Source organism: Schistocerca nitens, chromosome 2 (assembly GCF_023898315.1).
Source record: "Schistocerca nitens isolate TAMUIC-IGC-003100 chromosome 2, iqSchNite1.1, whole genome shotgun sequence".
Taxonomy (NCBI): Eukaryota; Metazoa; Arthropoda; class Insecta; order Orthoptera; family Acrididae; genus Schistocerca; species Schistocerca nitens.
The window spans coordinates 901,188,619-901,205,423 of record NC_064615.1 but is presented as its reverse complement, the minus strand read 5'-3'; the positions used below and the strand labels follow the sequence as shown (position 1 = coordinate 901,205,423).

Genomic DNA, 16,805 nt, shown 5'->3' with positions numbered 1-16,805 from the left:
TTGGAAATTCTTTCCAAGTTTTGAAAGTTACAGGTGTAGTTTCACGTCCAAGTATCTTAGCCATTAAGACAACTTCGTGGATTCGCCCATGGATTAGGGGTAGTTTATAACGATTAAAACTAAGCGCAGCGGATTTATTTGGAGAGGTTTCTAATCTACTGAGCTTCAGCCTTATGTTATCCAGCTTGCTGCATCCCTCTGACGTGACTGAGCTAGTCGTATAAACACAGGGCGTCAGCCGGCCGAGGTGGCCGAGCGGTTCTAGGCGCTTCAGTCCGGAGCCGCGCGACTACTACGGTCGCAGGTTCGAATTCTGCCTCGGGCATGGATGTATGTGATGTCCTTAGGTTAGTTAGGTTTAAGTAGTTCTAAGTTCCAGGGGACTGATGACCTCAGATGTTAAGTCCCATAGTGCTCAGAGCCATTTGAACAGGGCGTCAAAACAATGGAAAGTCTTACCTTCGTGGAGAATCAGTTTGTGCGTGTCTGCTGTAAATAAACACTGACCAGCCTTAACATTATGACCACCGACCTACCATCGATCTAGACACGTCCGAGCGATAGCAGCCTAACCTGACGAGATATGACTTCTAGTCAGACACATTGATGATGCACGTCCGTGTGTAGAATGGGGAAGGCGCACGATCTATCCGAATTTGATCGAGATTCTGATGGCCCGGAGGCTCAGCACAAGCATTTCGAATACTGCACGACTTGACCGGGTGTTCGAGGAGTGCTGTGCTGAGTACCTTCAACACGTGGCGAAATCAAGGTGAAACCACACCCAGAAGCAGTGTGGTTGGGGGGCCACGCCTCGTTACAGGTGTCGGACGTCGTTAGCTGGACAGACTGGTAAAACAGGACAGGCGGCGAACTGTGGCGGAACTAACATCAGATTTTAAGGCCAGGCAGGGTACAAGTGTGTCTGAACACACAGTTGACATTGGCAGCTACAACTGAAATGGGCGCAGTTGCAGAGCGTTGCATGGTCTGATGAATCCAGATACCTTCTCTATCGTGCCGATGGGAGGGCGCGAATCCGTCGTCTCCCACGAGAAAAGCTCCTTGACACTTGTACTGCGGGACGGAGACAAGCTGGCAGCGGCTCCATGGTGCTCTAGGGAGTATTCCGGTGGGTATCCACAGGTCCAGTGGAGCTCGTGCAAGGCACCATGACGGCCAAGGAGTATCGTACACTGGGTGCAGACCACGTACACTCCTTCATGACGATCATGTTTGCCGGAGGCAGTGGTATTTCCAACAAGAAAATGGGCCATGTCACAAGGACAGGAGTGTGATTGAGTGGTTCGAGGAACACAGTGGCGAGTTCCAGTTGATTTAATGCCCCCCCCCCCCAACTCACCAGATCTGATCCTACTGAACACATCTAGGATTTGATTGAACATGGCGTTGGAGCTCATTGCCCCTTGCCCTCCCTCCCCCCCCCCCTCGCCCCATCCCCGTAAATTACGGGAATTAGATGATTTATGTGCGCAGATGTGGTGTCGACGCTCTCCAGCGACCTACCAAGGCCTCATTGCTTCCATGCCACGACGCATCGTCGCAGCTGTTATCCTTGCCAAAGGTGGACATAGCGGCTATAAGGTATGTGATCATAATGTTCTGGCTGATAAGTATATTTAACAGTAATGGCGATAGTATTGGTCCTTGTGGTGGGGTTTACTAGTTTCCTCAGGACCAATAGCTTTGCTGTTGCATTCAAGTTTGACTTTTGACTGAGAAATGGAAAACCCACTGCATAATGTGCCCTGATGTACGAAATGTAGATGGCGTTACTGCACCTGCTTTGTACGATTACGCTGAAATACTAAGCATTTCTTTACCGAAGTATGTACAACATTTCATATCTGCTACACTTTTGTTAAATGCTGCCTTCGTGTAGTTGCAATTTTAGTGGCCACCAGTGTATATTGACAGATGAACTATCAGACGAGGATAGCCGTATGAGAACTGTACGGCCCATTATCTCTCCGACGCGTTTGAGGTGTACCGTGGCTCTGGAGTACGTATTGTGTGTGCGGCTGACTGCTCTGAAGAACTGCTAGAAGCTGACGTCACCAGGTCGCGGCCTTAACGGTCACCAGTGAGTGTTCCGCAAGGGAGATTTCCATACCGGGGCGACAGCGTAATTAGCGCCAGTGCTCCTGATACAGTTCGTCAAGTCCCCAAACACAGTTTGATTTATTCATATACGTTACTCGGCAAACAGCAGAAGCAGGTCGAGAGCTGCATCCCGTCTTCTTAGGTTTCTGAAAGGCATTCGACGCTGTACAAATTTACCGTTTGTTAATCAGTATACAGTCATATGGCCTATCTTCACAGTTGTGCAATTGGCTCGATTAATTTTTGACTTACTGGATCGATTACGTTATACAGCAAGGTGAATGTTTTTAGTAACGAGTATGTGACTGGGTATGCATTGAAGCATAATAAGATCTCTTATGTTGTGAGAATAGAAGCTTTCGAAATGTGGTGCTACAGAAGAATGCTGAAGATAAGGTGGGTAGATCACGTAACTAATGAGGAGGTATTGAATAGGATTGGGGAGAAGAGAAGTTTGTGGCACAACTTGACTAGAAGAAGGGATCGGTTGGTAGGACATGTTTTGAGGCACCAGGGGATCACAAATTTAGCATTGGAGGGCAGCTTGGAGGGTAAAAATCGTAGAGGGAGACCAAGAGATGAATACACTAAGCAGATTCAGAAGGATGTAGGTTGCAGTAGGTACTGGGAGATGAAGAAGCTTGCACAGGATAGAGTAGCATGGAGAGCTGCATCAAACCAGTCTCAGGACTGAAGACCACAACAACAACAACATATGTTGTCATCATCTTTTTCTTCTCTTCCCCTAGCAGTTGCCTTTTCGACCTCCACAGTCTTCTTTCGTTCCAGTCATCGGGTCATCGATTTCTGTCTTCTGTTGTTTCCTGTATGCATTTTTCCCATTTTAACGCTGGCCTTCTTCTTCCGGACGACTCCTAGTTTAAAATCTTCCTTAGTGGCCTAAGGTTAGCCGTTCCCTGTACGTACCCGTACCAGTAAAGTGCTCTCTTACCTAAAGATTTCTTTACGAACCACGTTATCTTCATTAGGCTCCAGACCTCCTCATTTCGTATTCTATCGTACCACTTCTCATATACGAAGGGCGTTTGAAATGTCCGTGCAAAAATTAAAACTACTCACGTGTTTGGGGTAAACCTTTTTTTATTTTCCGAGATAGTCTCCTTTTAGACTTATACACTTCGTCCAACGCTGTTCTAATTTCTTGACCCCTTCCGAATAATAGGAATTGTCCAAGTCTGCAAAACAGCTATTAGTTGCTGCAATTACCTCACCGTTTGAATAAAATCTTCGTCCCGCTAGCCATTTCTTCAAATTGGGGAACAAATAGTAGTCCGAGGGAGCCAAGTCTGGAGAATATGGGGGATGTGAAACGAGTTAGAATCCTATTTCCATTAATTCTGCGACCAGAACTACTGAGGTGTGTGGTGGTGCAATCTCTTAATGGAAAAGGACTTTTTTGCGGTCCAGTCGCCGGCGTTTTTCTTTCAGTCCGGTTTTCAAACGGTCCAATAACGATGAATAACATGCGCCTGTAATAGTTTTACCCTTTTCCAGATAGTCGAAGAGGATTATCCTTTGCGAATCCCGAAAGACACTCGTCATAACCTTTCCGGCCGAAGAAATGGTCTTCGTCTTTTTTGGTGCAGATTCTCCCTTGGTAACTCATTGTTTAGATTGTTGTTTGGTCTCATAAGTATAGTAATGTATCCATGTTTCATCTACAGTGACGAAACGACGCGTAAAGTCCTGCGGATTCTTCCTGAACAGCTGCAAACCATCCTTGCAACACTTCACACGATTCCGTTTTTGGTCAAGCGTGAGCAATCGCGGAACCCATCTTGCGGACAGCTTTCTCATGTCCAAATGTTTATGCAAAATACTATGTACCCGTTCATTCGAGATGCCCACAGCACTAGCAATCTCATGCACTTTAACTCTTCTGTCATCCATCACCATATCATGGATTTTATCAATGATTTCTGGAGTCGTAACCTCCGCAGGGCGTCCAGAAAGTTCAGCATCACTTGTGCTTTATGGCCACTCCAAAAATTTTGAAACCACTTATAAACTGTTTTAATCAAAGGTGCAGAGTCATCGTAATGTTTATCAAGCTTCTCTTTAATCTCCTGAGGCATTTTACCTTTAATAAAGTAATGTTTAATCACCAAACGAAATTCTTTTTCGTCCATTTTTTGACAATCACTCGACTTCCTTGATTCACACGAATGACAAAATCAAAGAAATATACCAATATGGCTGAAACTTTGTGTGCGTTCTTTAGAAAGATTCTACTAACTAAACACGACCTCGATACGCGCCGGTGGTCCAATCTCTCGGACTTTGCAAGGACTTTTCAAACGCCCCTCGTATACTCGACATGTATTCGCAGTTGCGAATATGGACAGCCATCAGCTGTATAATGGAATAACGACAGTAACAATTTGTGCCAGACTGGGACCCACACCCGGATTTTCCGCTTATAGCGAGCGATTGCCTTCCTATATTTTTTTTATCCCATTTTGTTCGTTACAGTTCGTTGCATTTGTTTGGGGCGGACATTCCATGACACCCGCTGAAGTTCATTGTTGATCCATTCACTGAGTTTGCTTATTACAGAGGGCAGCACACCCTCTGACCGAATACGTTGAGCTACCGTGGCGGATAAATACGATATGCAGTGCCTATGTTATTCCGAATTTCGATACAATGTTCCTTCGGACATGCAAGCATGGACTTTATTGCTTTTGTTCTTTTGCAGAGTTTCTTCGCAATGCTTGGAGAAAGCTATAAGTTACGTAAAACTTCTGTTTACTGTAATTACGTGTTCGCTAATCATTTGTGTTGCAGTCCAGCTTACCTACGACGACAGCTGCTGCACCGCTAAGTAGCCCACCTCTCCTTACTATTGTGTGCGAAGTAATAAACAACACTCACTTTCATGTGAAATTTATTGCTAATATCTTTTCTGTACTGATCATCACTTTAAGATTTCTGTAGTTTACTGTCAGTCGTTAATCTGTGCTCATTAGACTGTGCAATCCGCTCAAGTGGCCCTGCAATTCTTCCTCACTTCCACGAAGAATAGCAATGCTACTACCTAATACTATCATCGATATCCTTTCAATCTGAATTTTAATGCCACTTCTGAATCTTTCTTTTCTTTCCGCCACTGCTTCTTCGATCTATAGTTCAAACCATAATGGAGAAAGACTGCATCCCGGCCTTACAGCCTTTTTAATCCGGGTTCGCCAGCCGGAGTGGCCGAGCGGTTCTAGGAGCTACAGTGTGGAACCGCGCGACCGCTACGGTCGCAGGTTCGAATCCTGCCTCGGGCATGGATGTTTGTGATGTCCTTAGGTTAGTTAGTTTTAAGTAGTAAGTTCTAGGGGACATGACCTCAGCAGTTAAGTCACGTAGTGCTCAGAGCCATTAAAATCCGGGTTCTTTTCTCTTGGTATTCCATTCTTAGTGTTCTCCATTGGTTGTATATTGTATATTACCCGTACCCCCCTAGATCTTAGAGCTCTTTATACAGTAATATCAAACATCTTGCACCATTTTAGGTCCGCAAGCGCTTTTTTGTCTCAATAGAGGCTGTGAAGGTGTCTTGCCTCCATTACTAAGTGCAGTGTCGGAACTGCCTCTGTGGTGCTTTATCTTTCCTAAAGCCCAACTAATCCTCATATACTATATCTTCAGTTTTGTGTCTCATTCTTCTATATGTTGTCCTTTTCAGCAATGTGAATGCATGAGGTTTTAAGCTGATGAAAGACAGTCCATCACATTTATCTGCTTTTGGTATCTTCGGGTTGGAGAGTCATTTTCCGTTTGCCAAATACGCAAAGTGGATAGTAAGAGAAAAATTGCTAATATTGTCAGTGGCTATCCTTCGTCATCTGCTGCACATTATCTTGCGAAGCATGCCGGGTGTTATGAAATTCTCGTTACAAGCTTTCAGGACTTGTAGAAGGGAGTGAGTAAACAATATGAATGGAAATGAGCGTTTGGCGTCATTGGCCGGGAGGCCCCTTGCGGGGCAGGTCCGGCCGCCTTGGTGCAGGTCTCATTACATTCGACGCCACAATGGGCGACCTGCGCGCCGGGTGGGGATGAAATGATGATGAAGACAACACAACACCCAGTCCCTGAAACGAGAAAATCCCCGACCCAGCCGGGAATCTAACCCGGACCCGTAGGACGGTAATCCGTCACGCTGACCACTCAGCTATCGGGGCGGACACAATATGAATAGGAATCCATGTCCGGAAACGTCATGCAACGACGCTACAGTGTTAAAGTTGTAGGCACACATGTAGATAAAGCATGATTCCGTGATGATGTTAGAAACTTTCTAGGATAATGGAGAGGTACCAAAACAGGGAAAAAAGTGCCAGTAAACATTGGCTCTAAAATGCATACCTGAGGAGCTAAGAACACTTGTTCATTTTCGCTACTGTGAAACACATCTTCTCTACTTTTCCTTGTTTTAGTCCGTACTGCTACCTATGAAAGTTGAAGTTGGTGGTGCGGGGCAGGGGTGGGGGGAGGGGGTGGAGAGGCTTTTGTGGGTGCATGACGGCAAGGTCTTTAGCGCCCGCGCAGATACAGGTTGAGACGGGTGTCAAAAATACCCAGAAGAGGAAGATAAAGCAGATCGTAAAACACAGGTAACAAAGGTTGAAAACGTATGTGCGTAACCACACCGAAGCATGGGACGAAGCAGTGCGTCAGTAGTAAAACATGAAAGGCACAGGAAGAAAGTGGTAGAAGGAGCTAAAATAACATAGCAGATGGAAGTGGCTGGCTGACCGCGAGGAAAAAAGGGAGGAGCCAGCCACTCTGCAATACACTAAGACCTCGACCCTAAAAGTTTAGGTCAGAGTCCAGACACATCGCAAAACTTTAAAGCCCTAGTTACACTCGTCTAGTCGGCCCACGGGTTCGAGATCAACATCGATATCGCGGCGTACCGGCACCTACAGGTAAAATGTGCCTGCGGCTCTCGTTGTCGCTATAAACCGAACGTAATAGATCAGCGTGACTTGAGCAGACGTGCAGAATGCCTTGCAGACGGCGTGAACCGTCATTTCAGTGAGGTTGGAAGAGGGTGCATTATTGTCTTGGAGAGATCACGGTGCATCCATCCGGGAAACTGCTGCTCTTGTAGGACGAAGTGTTTCGGCAGTGCAACGGGTGTGTGCAGAACGGTTCACGGAAGGCCGTAGGACACGACGAGATGGGTCAGGTGCACCATCCAGCCCCCCCCCCCCCCCGAGAACATCGACACCTCATCCATATGCCATTGCAGAACAGATCTGCATCCTCCTTGGCTCTGGCGCAATTATCGAACTGTGTACCATATTGTACACTATCAGGGGTGAAAATCCGGCGCCGTTTATCATAGCATGGGTTACGTGCGCGTCGTCTGCTTTGACGAAACTGTAGAAACATGCTAGATGGCAATGATGCAGGGAACGATTTCACTGGGGACAGGAATGGCATTAGATAGTGTTTTCGGACGAATCCAGGTTCGGTTTGTCTGAACATGATGGCTGCATCCTGGTTCGCCGCAGACAGGGGGAGCGGCATCGCAGTGGCTGCATTCGCACAAGACATACAGCGCCAGCTCAAGGCCTGTGGGTGCCACTGGGTACAACCACAAATCACAGTTGGTGCGCGTCCAGGGCACTGTGACCAGTGTGACCTTCGTGAATGCCCCGTAGCCATTGTATTGTATTCTATTTTATGTTTACCGGGGACTCAGAAACGTCGGAGATGTTCCGTCCGCGCCGCAGCCGCAGTGGTCCACAGCCCCACTGCCGCAGTCCACTTCACCCCTCCGCCGCCCCACACCGAACCCAGGTTATTGTGCGATTCGGCTCCCGGTGGATCCCCCCCTCCCCCTCCCCCAGGGAACGTCTCACACCAGACGAGTGTAACCCCAACTTTTAATGGAAGAGTAATGATGGTGTACGCGTACGTGGAGAGCTTGTTTGCGCAGCAATCGCCGACATAGTGTAACCGAGGCGGAATAAGGGGAACCAGCCTGCATTCGCCGAGGCAGATGGAAAACCGCCTTAAAAACCATCCACAGGCTGGCCGGCGCACCGGACCTCGACACAAATCCGCCGGGCGGATTCGTGCAGGGGACCAGGCGCTCCTTCCCGTCCGGAAAGTCGTGCGTTAGACCGCACGGCCAACCGGGTGGGCCCCCGTAGCCATACTCTTTCTGCACAACACCCCATACGCCATATTTCAGCAAAACAATTCACAACCACGTGTTGCTGCAAGAACAAGTACTTCTTGGTGTCAAAGGATGTGTGCCTTTTGCCCCGGCTCGCCAGATCACCAGACTTGTCGTCAATCGAAAATGTGTGTGACATGGAGAAACGAGAGGTGCAGCGCTGTGACCCAATGCCAGTCTCCAGATATGAACTTTGCAACCACGTGAATGCAGCATGGATGGCTATATCACAGTTTGCCATTCGCACGTCATACGCGTCGATACCATCACGCATGGAACAAGTTATCAGCGCCCATGGCGGACCCTGTGCCTGCTAGGCAGCCAGACACATGCTGAAGCGCGGTGATTGAAATGCTAATCATTTCTGCGGAACATAGTAATGTACGCGTCCTGTGAATGTGAGAGCCCTACCTCTAGTCGTTCGAAGTGTTCTGTTCTTTTCTGAACAAGAGTGTGTGATTCTGTTGACAGATGACTACGTAAAACAACACAAAGTTCTTTGCAACCTTCAGAGAAATAAATTATGTTTCAAGTGCCCTCCTATGTGCATTCAAACTGTCTTCTCGTTGTTGAAACTAATGCGAAATTAAATATATCAGCTGTGGGCTGTGATGGGTAACTAATCATACAGTTTTATCACCCAGAAAAATTAAAGTTACGTGATTTACTTTTTGTTTGCAGATGATATATTTGAAATCCTAGTAGAATCTGAAATACGCGCGCCACAGTATCGTAGCATTCCGTTAGAGGAGCCCATCTCGTTCTATCAGTGGGCTGTGTAATTTTGTTTTGGATGCACTAGCAGAGTCCTGGGGTACTTCTAGCGCAGAGATTTCAATGTATAGGAGGTCTGTAAACCGTGAACCAGATATAAATTAATTACGTAACTTAATTTTTTTCGAGGTCATATTTAAAACTTCATAACTACCTTTTATAATTTGATTTCATGAATCTCACGATAAAAATATGTTTGTACCGCTTAAGTAATTTAAAAGGAAATAGAACATTTGAGTTCAGGGACACGGCACGAAATGCCATACGTCACTGTAGCCAGCTGATTCCGGCGTGCACACGCTGCTCGTGCTAACTTACAGTGTTAGCATAGATTGGTTCGAAGTCCTGTGATGATTGGTTTAGAGAATAACTTAAAGCAGCACCTTTCCCTGGCGAAATATGATTGCACCAACACCATGCGAGTCTTAAGCAAATGTCCCAGAATTTTATATTCGCATTATCCAGTGGCAATATCCCAGCTTATTTGCATTCAGCATGCATTTTCTTTCCGTCTTCTTGCCGTTAAGGGTTTTGAAACAATTTGTGGTTAGTAAAACAGACAGAAAAAATTATGCAGATGCATGCTAGGAAAAATCTTACCTGGCGCCATGTGGCACATTGGACCTAGAAATAAGAAACAAGACAGTCATTAGAATTTTGGTCCCTCCACCAGCAAAAAATTATTTCTGTGGCAAACATAAATTCGAGGAAAGAAGGCAATCGGAGAATCTGATCCCGCCCTTCGTCTCAAATTTGCAGTGCAACACATCAGCCAGTTTATTTTCCCTAAATTTCTTGTAATGATACAGTTTACATAGTACAAGTGACAGAGACGTATACTGATTAATGCCAAAAATAATCCGACATTAAATAATTATTTATCACACTTGCAACGAAATGAAGGACAGAGGGAGGCACTACTCTTGGATGGAGAATCATCGTCAGATGTAGAAGTAACATTGCGTGTGCCGCACGGAAGTGTGTTGAGACCCTTACTGTTTATGTTATATATGACCTTACGGATAATATTAATAGTAACCTCAGACTTTTTGCAAATTAGGGCAGTTACCTATAATGAAGTACTGTATGAATGAAGCTGCATAAATATTTAGCCAGGTCTTAAGATATCAAAGTGGTGTAAAGACTGGCAATTTGTTTTAAATGATCAGAAATATAAAACTGTGCACCTTCATAAAACGAAACAAATCGTAGTATCCTACGGCTATAGTTGTGGCAAACATAAATACGAGGAAAGAAGGCAATCGGACAATCGGATCCAACCCATCGTCTCAAAACTGCGGTGCAGAATATCAACCGTTTTATTTTCCCGAAATTTCTCGTAAACTCACATCAGTTAGAACCGGCCAACTCATACAAATACCTGGACGTAACACTTCTAAGATGTATGAAATGAAATGATATGTACGGTCAGTCGTGGATAGAGATGGTGGTAGACTTCGCTTTATTGGTAGAATACTGGGGTAGTGCGACCAGTCTGCAAAGGAGATTGCATATAAATCACTCGTGCGACACATTCTAGAATACTGCTCAATGTGTGCCAAATAGGACTAACAGGGGATGTTGAAAGTATATAGAGAAGGGCAGCACGAATGGTCACAGATTTGGTTAAGTCGTGGGAGAGTGTCACAGAGGTGCTGAATAAACTGAATTGGAGACTCTTGAAGACAGACATAAACAATCCTGAGAAAATCTACTAACGAAGTTTCAAGAGCCGGCTTTAAATGATGAGTCTAGGAATGTATTACGACCCCCTACTTATCGCTCACATAGGGATCGTGTGGACAAGATCAGAATAATTAAAACACTGACAAAGGCTTTCAAACGATCATTTTTCCCGCGCTCCATACATGAAAGGAACGGGAAGGAACCCTAATAGCCGGTACCATGGGATGTACCTTTTGTCGTGTACTTCATGGTGGTTTGCAGACTGTAGTTGTACATGCAGATGTACGTGCACCAAACACCATATACTAATACATCAGGGAATGAATCATCGATTTGCAATAGAGTGTATATTTTGAAATTCCTGGAAGATTTAAACTGTGTGCCGGACCAGGCTCGAACTGTGAACCTTCCCTTTTGTAGACAACGTTCTTGGGAACTTATCTATCCAGGCAACATCCACAACCCCTTTTCGCAGGCTCACGTCCGCCAGTACCTCTCTCCTAGTATCCAGATTTTACATAAGTTTTTCCATACTTTACTGAACTAGCTTTCCTAAAAATACGAGTATCGCGGAAAATTACACTACTGGCCATTAAAATTGCTACACCACGAAGATGACGTGCTACAGACGCGAAATTTAACCGACAGGAAGAAGATGCTGTGATATCCAAATGATTAGCTTTTCAGAGCATTCACACAAGGTTGGCGCCGGTGGTGACACCTACAACGTGCTGACATGAGGAAAGTTTCCAACCGATTTCTCATACACAAACAGCAGTTGACCGACGTTGCCTGGTGAAACGTTGTTGTGATGCCTAGTGTAAGGAAGAGAAATGCGTACCATCACGTTTCCGACCTTTATAAAGGTCGGATTGTAGCCTACCGCGATTGCGGTTTATCGTATGGCGACATTGCTGCTCGCGTTGGTCGAGATCCAATGACTGTTAGCAGAATATGGAATCGGTGGGTTCAGGAGGGTAATACGGAACGCCGTGCTGGATCCCAACGGCCTCGTATCACTAGCAGTCGAGATGACAGGCATCTTGTCCGCATGGCTGTAACGGATCGTGCAGCCACGTCTCGATCCCAAAGTCAACAGATGGGGATGTTTGCAAGGCAACAATCATCTGCACGAACAGTTCGACGACGTTTGCAGCTGCATGGACTATCAGCTCAGAGACCATGGCTGCGGTTAAAGGGGGGGGGGGGGTTCAAAGGGCTCTGAGCACTATGGGACTCAACTGCTGAGGTCATTAGTCCCCTAGAACTTAGAACTAGTTAAACCGAACTAACCTAAGGACATCACAAACATCCATTCCCGAGGCAGGATTCGAACCTGCGACCGTAGCGGTCTTGCGGTTCCAGACTGCAGCGCCTTTAACCGCACGGCCACTTCGGCCGGCGGCTGCGGTTACCCTTGACGCTGCGTCACAGGCAGGAGCGCCTGCGATGGTGTTCTCAATGACGAACCTGGGTGCACGAATGGCAAAACGTCATTTTTTTCGGATGAATCCAGGTTCTGTTTACAGCATCATGATGGTCGCATCCGTGTTTGGCGACATCGCGGTGAACGCAAATTGGAAGCGTGTATTCGTCATCGCCATACTGGCGTATCACCCGGCTTGATGGTATGGGGTGCCATTGGTTACACGTCTCGGTCACCTCTTGTTCGCATTGACGGCACTTTGAGCAGTGGACGTTACATTTCAGATGTGTTACGACCCGTGGCTCTACCCTCCGTTCGATCCCTGCGAAACCCTACATTTCAGCAGGATAATGCACGACCGTATGTTGTAGGTCCCGTACGGGCCTTTCTGGATACAGAAAATGTTCGACTGCTGCCCTGGCCCGCACATTCTCCACATCTCTCACCAATTTAAAACGTCTGGTCAATGGTGGCCGAGCAACTGGCTCGTCACAATACGCCAGTCACTACTCTTGATGAACTGTGGTATTGTGTTGAAGCTGCATGGGAAGCTGTACCTGTACACGCCCTCCAAGCTCTATTTGACTCAATGCCCAGGCGTATCAAGGCCGTTATTACGGCCAGAGGTGGTTTTTCTGGGTACTGATTTCTCAGGATCTATGCACCCAAATTGCGTGAAAATGTAATCACATGTCAGTTCTAGTATAATATATTTGTCCAATGAATACCCGTTTATCATCTGTATTTCTTCTTGGTGTAGCAATTTTAATGACCAGTAGTGTAGAAGGTATCCCATGACTTTTGTCACCTGATTGTAAATCAACATCACTTTTGAGAGTTGGCATATCTCAACATAGGACCAAGTGGCCAGAAAATACAGTCTAGAAGTTGTTTTCGGAATGAATCTTTCTATTGCAGCAGAGTATACGCTGTTTTAAAACTTCCTGGTAGATTAAAATTGTGTGCTGGATGGGGACTCGAAGTCGATACATCCAGGGACACCGAGGAAACTTGAATTTGGCTGCGGAAGGAAGCATGGAGATCGGAGGAGTAGTAACAATTGTGATGGAGACCAACACTTGACTGTAGTAAGCGGCAGCGTATGAATGTAGTAGGTTCAGTAATTATGGAGAGATAAAGAGGCTTCAATAGAATAGACTATACTGGAGAGCTACATCACACCAGTATTCGGATTGAGGCGTAGAATATCAACGTGCACCCTCCATCACATACCGTGCTACTGGGGAATAGAAATGTAGATGTTCGTGTAAATGAACTGATGGTGTACCATAATTTTTTTCCGCTCCCGGAATGCTGTTAACACCTCTTCTAAGGACTAACAAGCGCGGACGCCATTAGCCCGTCGCCGAGATTGAGGAAGGGTGCCGTGGTGCAGAGTCGTGACTGCTTCACTCCTGCCTCTGCGCGACCTTCACAGTGGAGCCAACTGCGCCGGCCGACGACCCCGGGAAGTCAGGTGGGCGCACTGCTCCGTACGTGACGTAAGTGGGCAAGCGGCGGGCTGCGATCTGCCGAGAAAGCAACTGCTGGCGACGGCTGGCGAATCGCAAGCGGCAAAGAATACAGCTGGCCCTCACGAAGGAGCGGGAGTAACTCGCTGCCCCGGCAGCATCATGTCAGATCATTACCATTTTGACAGAGGGTGACACAGTCAAGATGTTCACCCCAACGTTTCCGGAACCGTTTAAGATTACGTAATTGTATTTTCACTCAGTTAATGGTAAGACGTGAAATGCTTGTGTAAGAAGAGAGATAATAATTAGACGGTAATACATGCAATTTATATTTTCGCGTTTTTAATGTGAATCACGCTAAATAGTGAGGTGGTTACAATTAACAGGTAGCTGCTCAAGGAGGTCCAGTGTAGGCTGTAATTATCGTATACCAGCGAAACCTGGTAGATATGATAGTACGTTAATGCGGAACCGATTTACGATCGAAAAATACTAGTACCACGTTTTGGCCATCAGGTGGAAATCTGGCCACAGCATCTTGTCGACATCTCCATTGCTCATACTGAACAAACTGTGTAGGCGGTGCTTAATAATAAAATCAACAGTATGCGTTTCTCACTTGTTTGAACTTTTCTGCCCAAGCCCCGTTACAAATCCACTACTTCTATTTGTATTTCTGCCTCGTGATGACTGGGTGTTGTGTGCTGTCCTTAGGTTAGTTAGGTTTAAGTAGTTCTAAGTTCTAGGGGACTGATGACCATAGATGTTAAGTCCCACAGTGCTCAGAGCCCTTTGAACTATTTTTTATTTGTATTTCTTGCATTCACAGCGCCAGATTTGCACCTGGTTGCCAAATGGAAACCTTTTTTTTTTCGGCGTAAATCGGCTCCGCATTAATGCATTAGAATATCTACGAAGTTTCGCTGTCATACGATAACACAGCCTACACTGGACCTCTGTGAGTAGTTGCAATTTAATTATAACCACCCGGTATACACAGGTTGTATATGCAAATACCATGCTTATGAGAAACCATTATTAAGAACGCCTTGGCTTGTTCCTTCCTCTGCACATATGTTTGGAGTATGTAATGCTACAAGCTAACAATTTTTTATACTGGGATACAAGTGCAAGTAGCCTGCTTGTATGTTGGCAGCGCTACAGACTGTGTTAATATAGCTGACAGCGCTTTGCGCTCTCGGCAAGAGATTCTGTGGTTGGATGGACTAGCAATCAGCGAGTGGATAGGGAAGTGTGTGGTTCAAATGGCTTTGAGCACTATGGGACTTCACTTCTCAGGTCATCAGTCTCCTAGAACTTAGAACTACTTAAACCTAACTAAGGACGTCACACACACACACATGCCCGAGGCAGGATTCGAACCTGCGACCGTAGCGGTCGCGCGTTTCTAGACTGTAGCGCCTAGAACCGCTCGGCCATCCCGGCCGGCAGGGAAGTGTATGGACATGATTTTCTTAGTGGAGACTCTGTGTTGATAGGACACGCAATGTAAAGTGCGATGAAATAATGCGTTTATAAGAAAACTTGCAAGGAAATGTATGATGATGGATGTTATTGATAATGTTTGGGTAGTGGAATTATCGACAACTATTTAATTTTTGGAACAGGATGTCACATGAATAAGGTTGAATTTTTTAAATACATTGTTTGCTCTTCAACAAAATCTTTCTTTCGCTAGTCATATGCCTTCTAGTAGTTGGAGTATATACAGGGTGTTACAAAAAGGTACGGTCAAACTTTCAGGAAGCATTCCTCACACACAAATAAAGAAAACATGTTATGTGGACATGTGTCCGGAAACGCTTAATTTCCATGTTAGAGCTCATTTTAGTTTCCTCAGTATGTACTGTACTTCCTCGAATCACCGCCAGTTGACCAAATTGAAGGAAGGTAATGTTGACTTCGGTGCTTGTGTTGACATGCGACTCATTGCTCTACAGTACTAGCGTCAAGCACATCATTACGTAGCATCAACAGGTTAGTGTTAATCACGAACGTGGTTTTTCAGTCAGTGCAATGTTTACAAATGCGGAGTTGGCAGATGCCCATTTGATGTATGGATTAGCACGTGGCAATTAGCCGTGCCGCGGTACGTTTGTATCGAGACAGATTTCCAGAACGAAGGTGCCCCGACAGGAAGACGTTCGAAGCAATTGATCGGCGTCTTAGGGAGCACGGAACATTCCAGCCTATGACTCGCGACTGGGGAAGACCTAGAACGACGAGGACACCTGCAATGGACGAGGCAATTCTTCGTGCAGTTGACGATAACCCTAACGTCAGCGTCAGAGAAGTTGCTGCTGTACAAGGTAACGTTGACCACGTCACTGTATGGAGAGTGCTACGGGAGAACCAGCTGTTTCCGTACCATGTACAGCGTGTGCAGCCACTATCAGCAGCTGATTGCCCTCCACGGGTACACTTCTGCGAATGGTACATCCAACAATGTGTCAATCCTTATTTCAGTGCAAATGTTCTCTTTACGGATGAGGCTTCATTCCAACGTGATCAAATTGTAAATTTTCACAATCAACATGTGTGGGCTGACGAGAATCCGCACGCAATTGTGAACGTTTGGGCAGGCATTGTTGGTGATATCTTGAATGGGACCCATATTCTTCAAATGGCTCTGAGCACTATGGGACTTAACATCTATGGTCATCAGTCCCCTAGAACTTAGAACTACTTAAACCTAACTAACCTAAGGACATCACACAACACCCAGCCATCACGAGGCAGAGAAAATCCCTGACCCCGCCGGGAATCGAACCCGGGAACCCGGGCGTGGGAAGCGAAAACGCTACCGCACGACCACGAGATGCGGGCGACCCATGTTCTTCCGCCTACGCTCAATGGAGCACGTTATCATGATTTCATACGGGATACTCTACCTGTGCTGCTAGAACATGTGCCTTTACAAGTACGACACAACATGTGGTTCATGCACGATGGAGCTCCTGCACATTTCAGTCGAAGTGTTCGTACGCTTCTCAACAACAGATTCGGTGACCGATGGTTTGGTAGAGGCGGACCAATTCCATGGCCCTCCACGCTCTCCTGACCTCAACCTTCTTGAAATTCATTTACCGGGGCA

The 16,805-nt window shown here is 46.1% G+C and overlaps 1 protein-coding gene across 5 annotated transcripts in view; it reads right to left on the bottom strand.

Annotated features, from left to right (window-relative positions):
• Positions 1-16,805, bottom strand: part of LOC126237210 (microsomal triacylglycerol transfer protein) — a 207,680-nt gene that overhangs the window by 116,609 nt on the left and 74,266 nt on the right. For 3 of the 5 annotated variants that reach the window (XM_049947089.1, XM_049947091.1, XM_049947092.1), the window contains exon 2: positions 9,704-9,727. The exons of the other annotated variants lie outside the window; for them this stretch is intronic. In XM_049947089.1, coding sequence (XP_049803046.1) covers positions 9,704-9,727 — 24 coding nt within the window. The remainder of the gene's footprint in view (positions 1-9,703; positions 9,728-16,805) is intronic. 5 annotated transcript variants of the gene reach the window in all.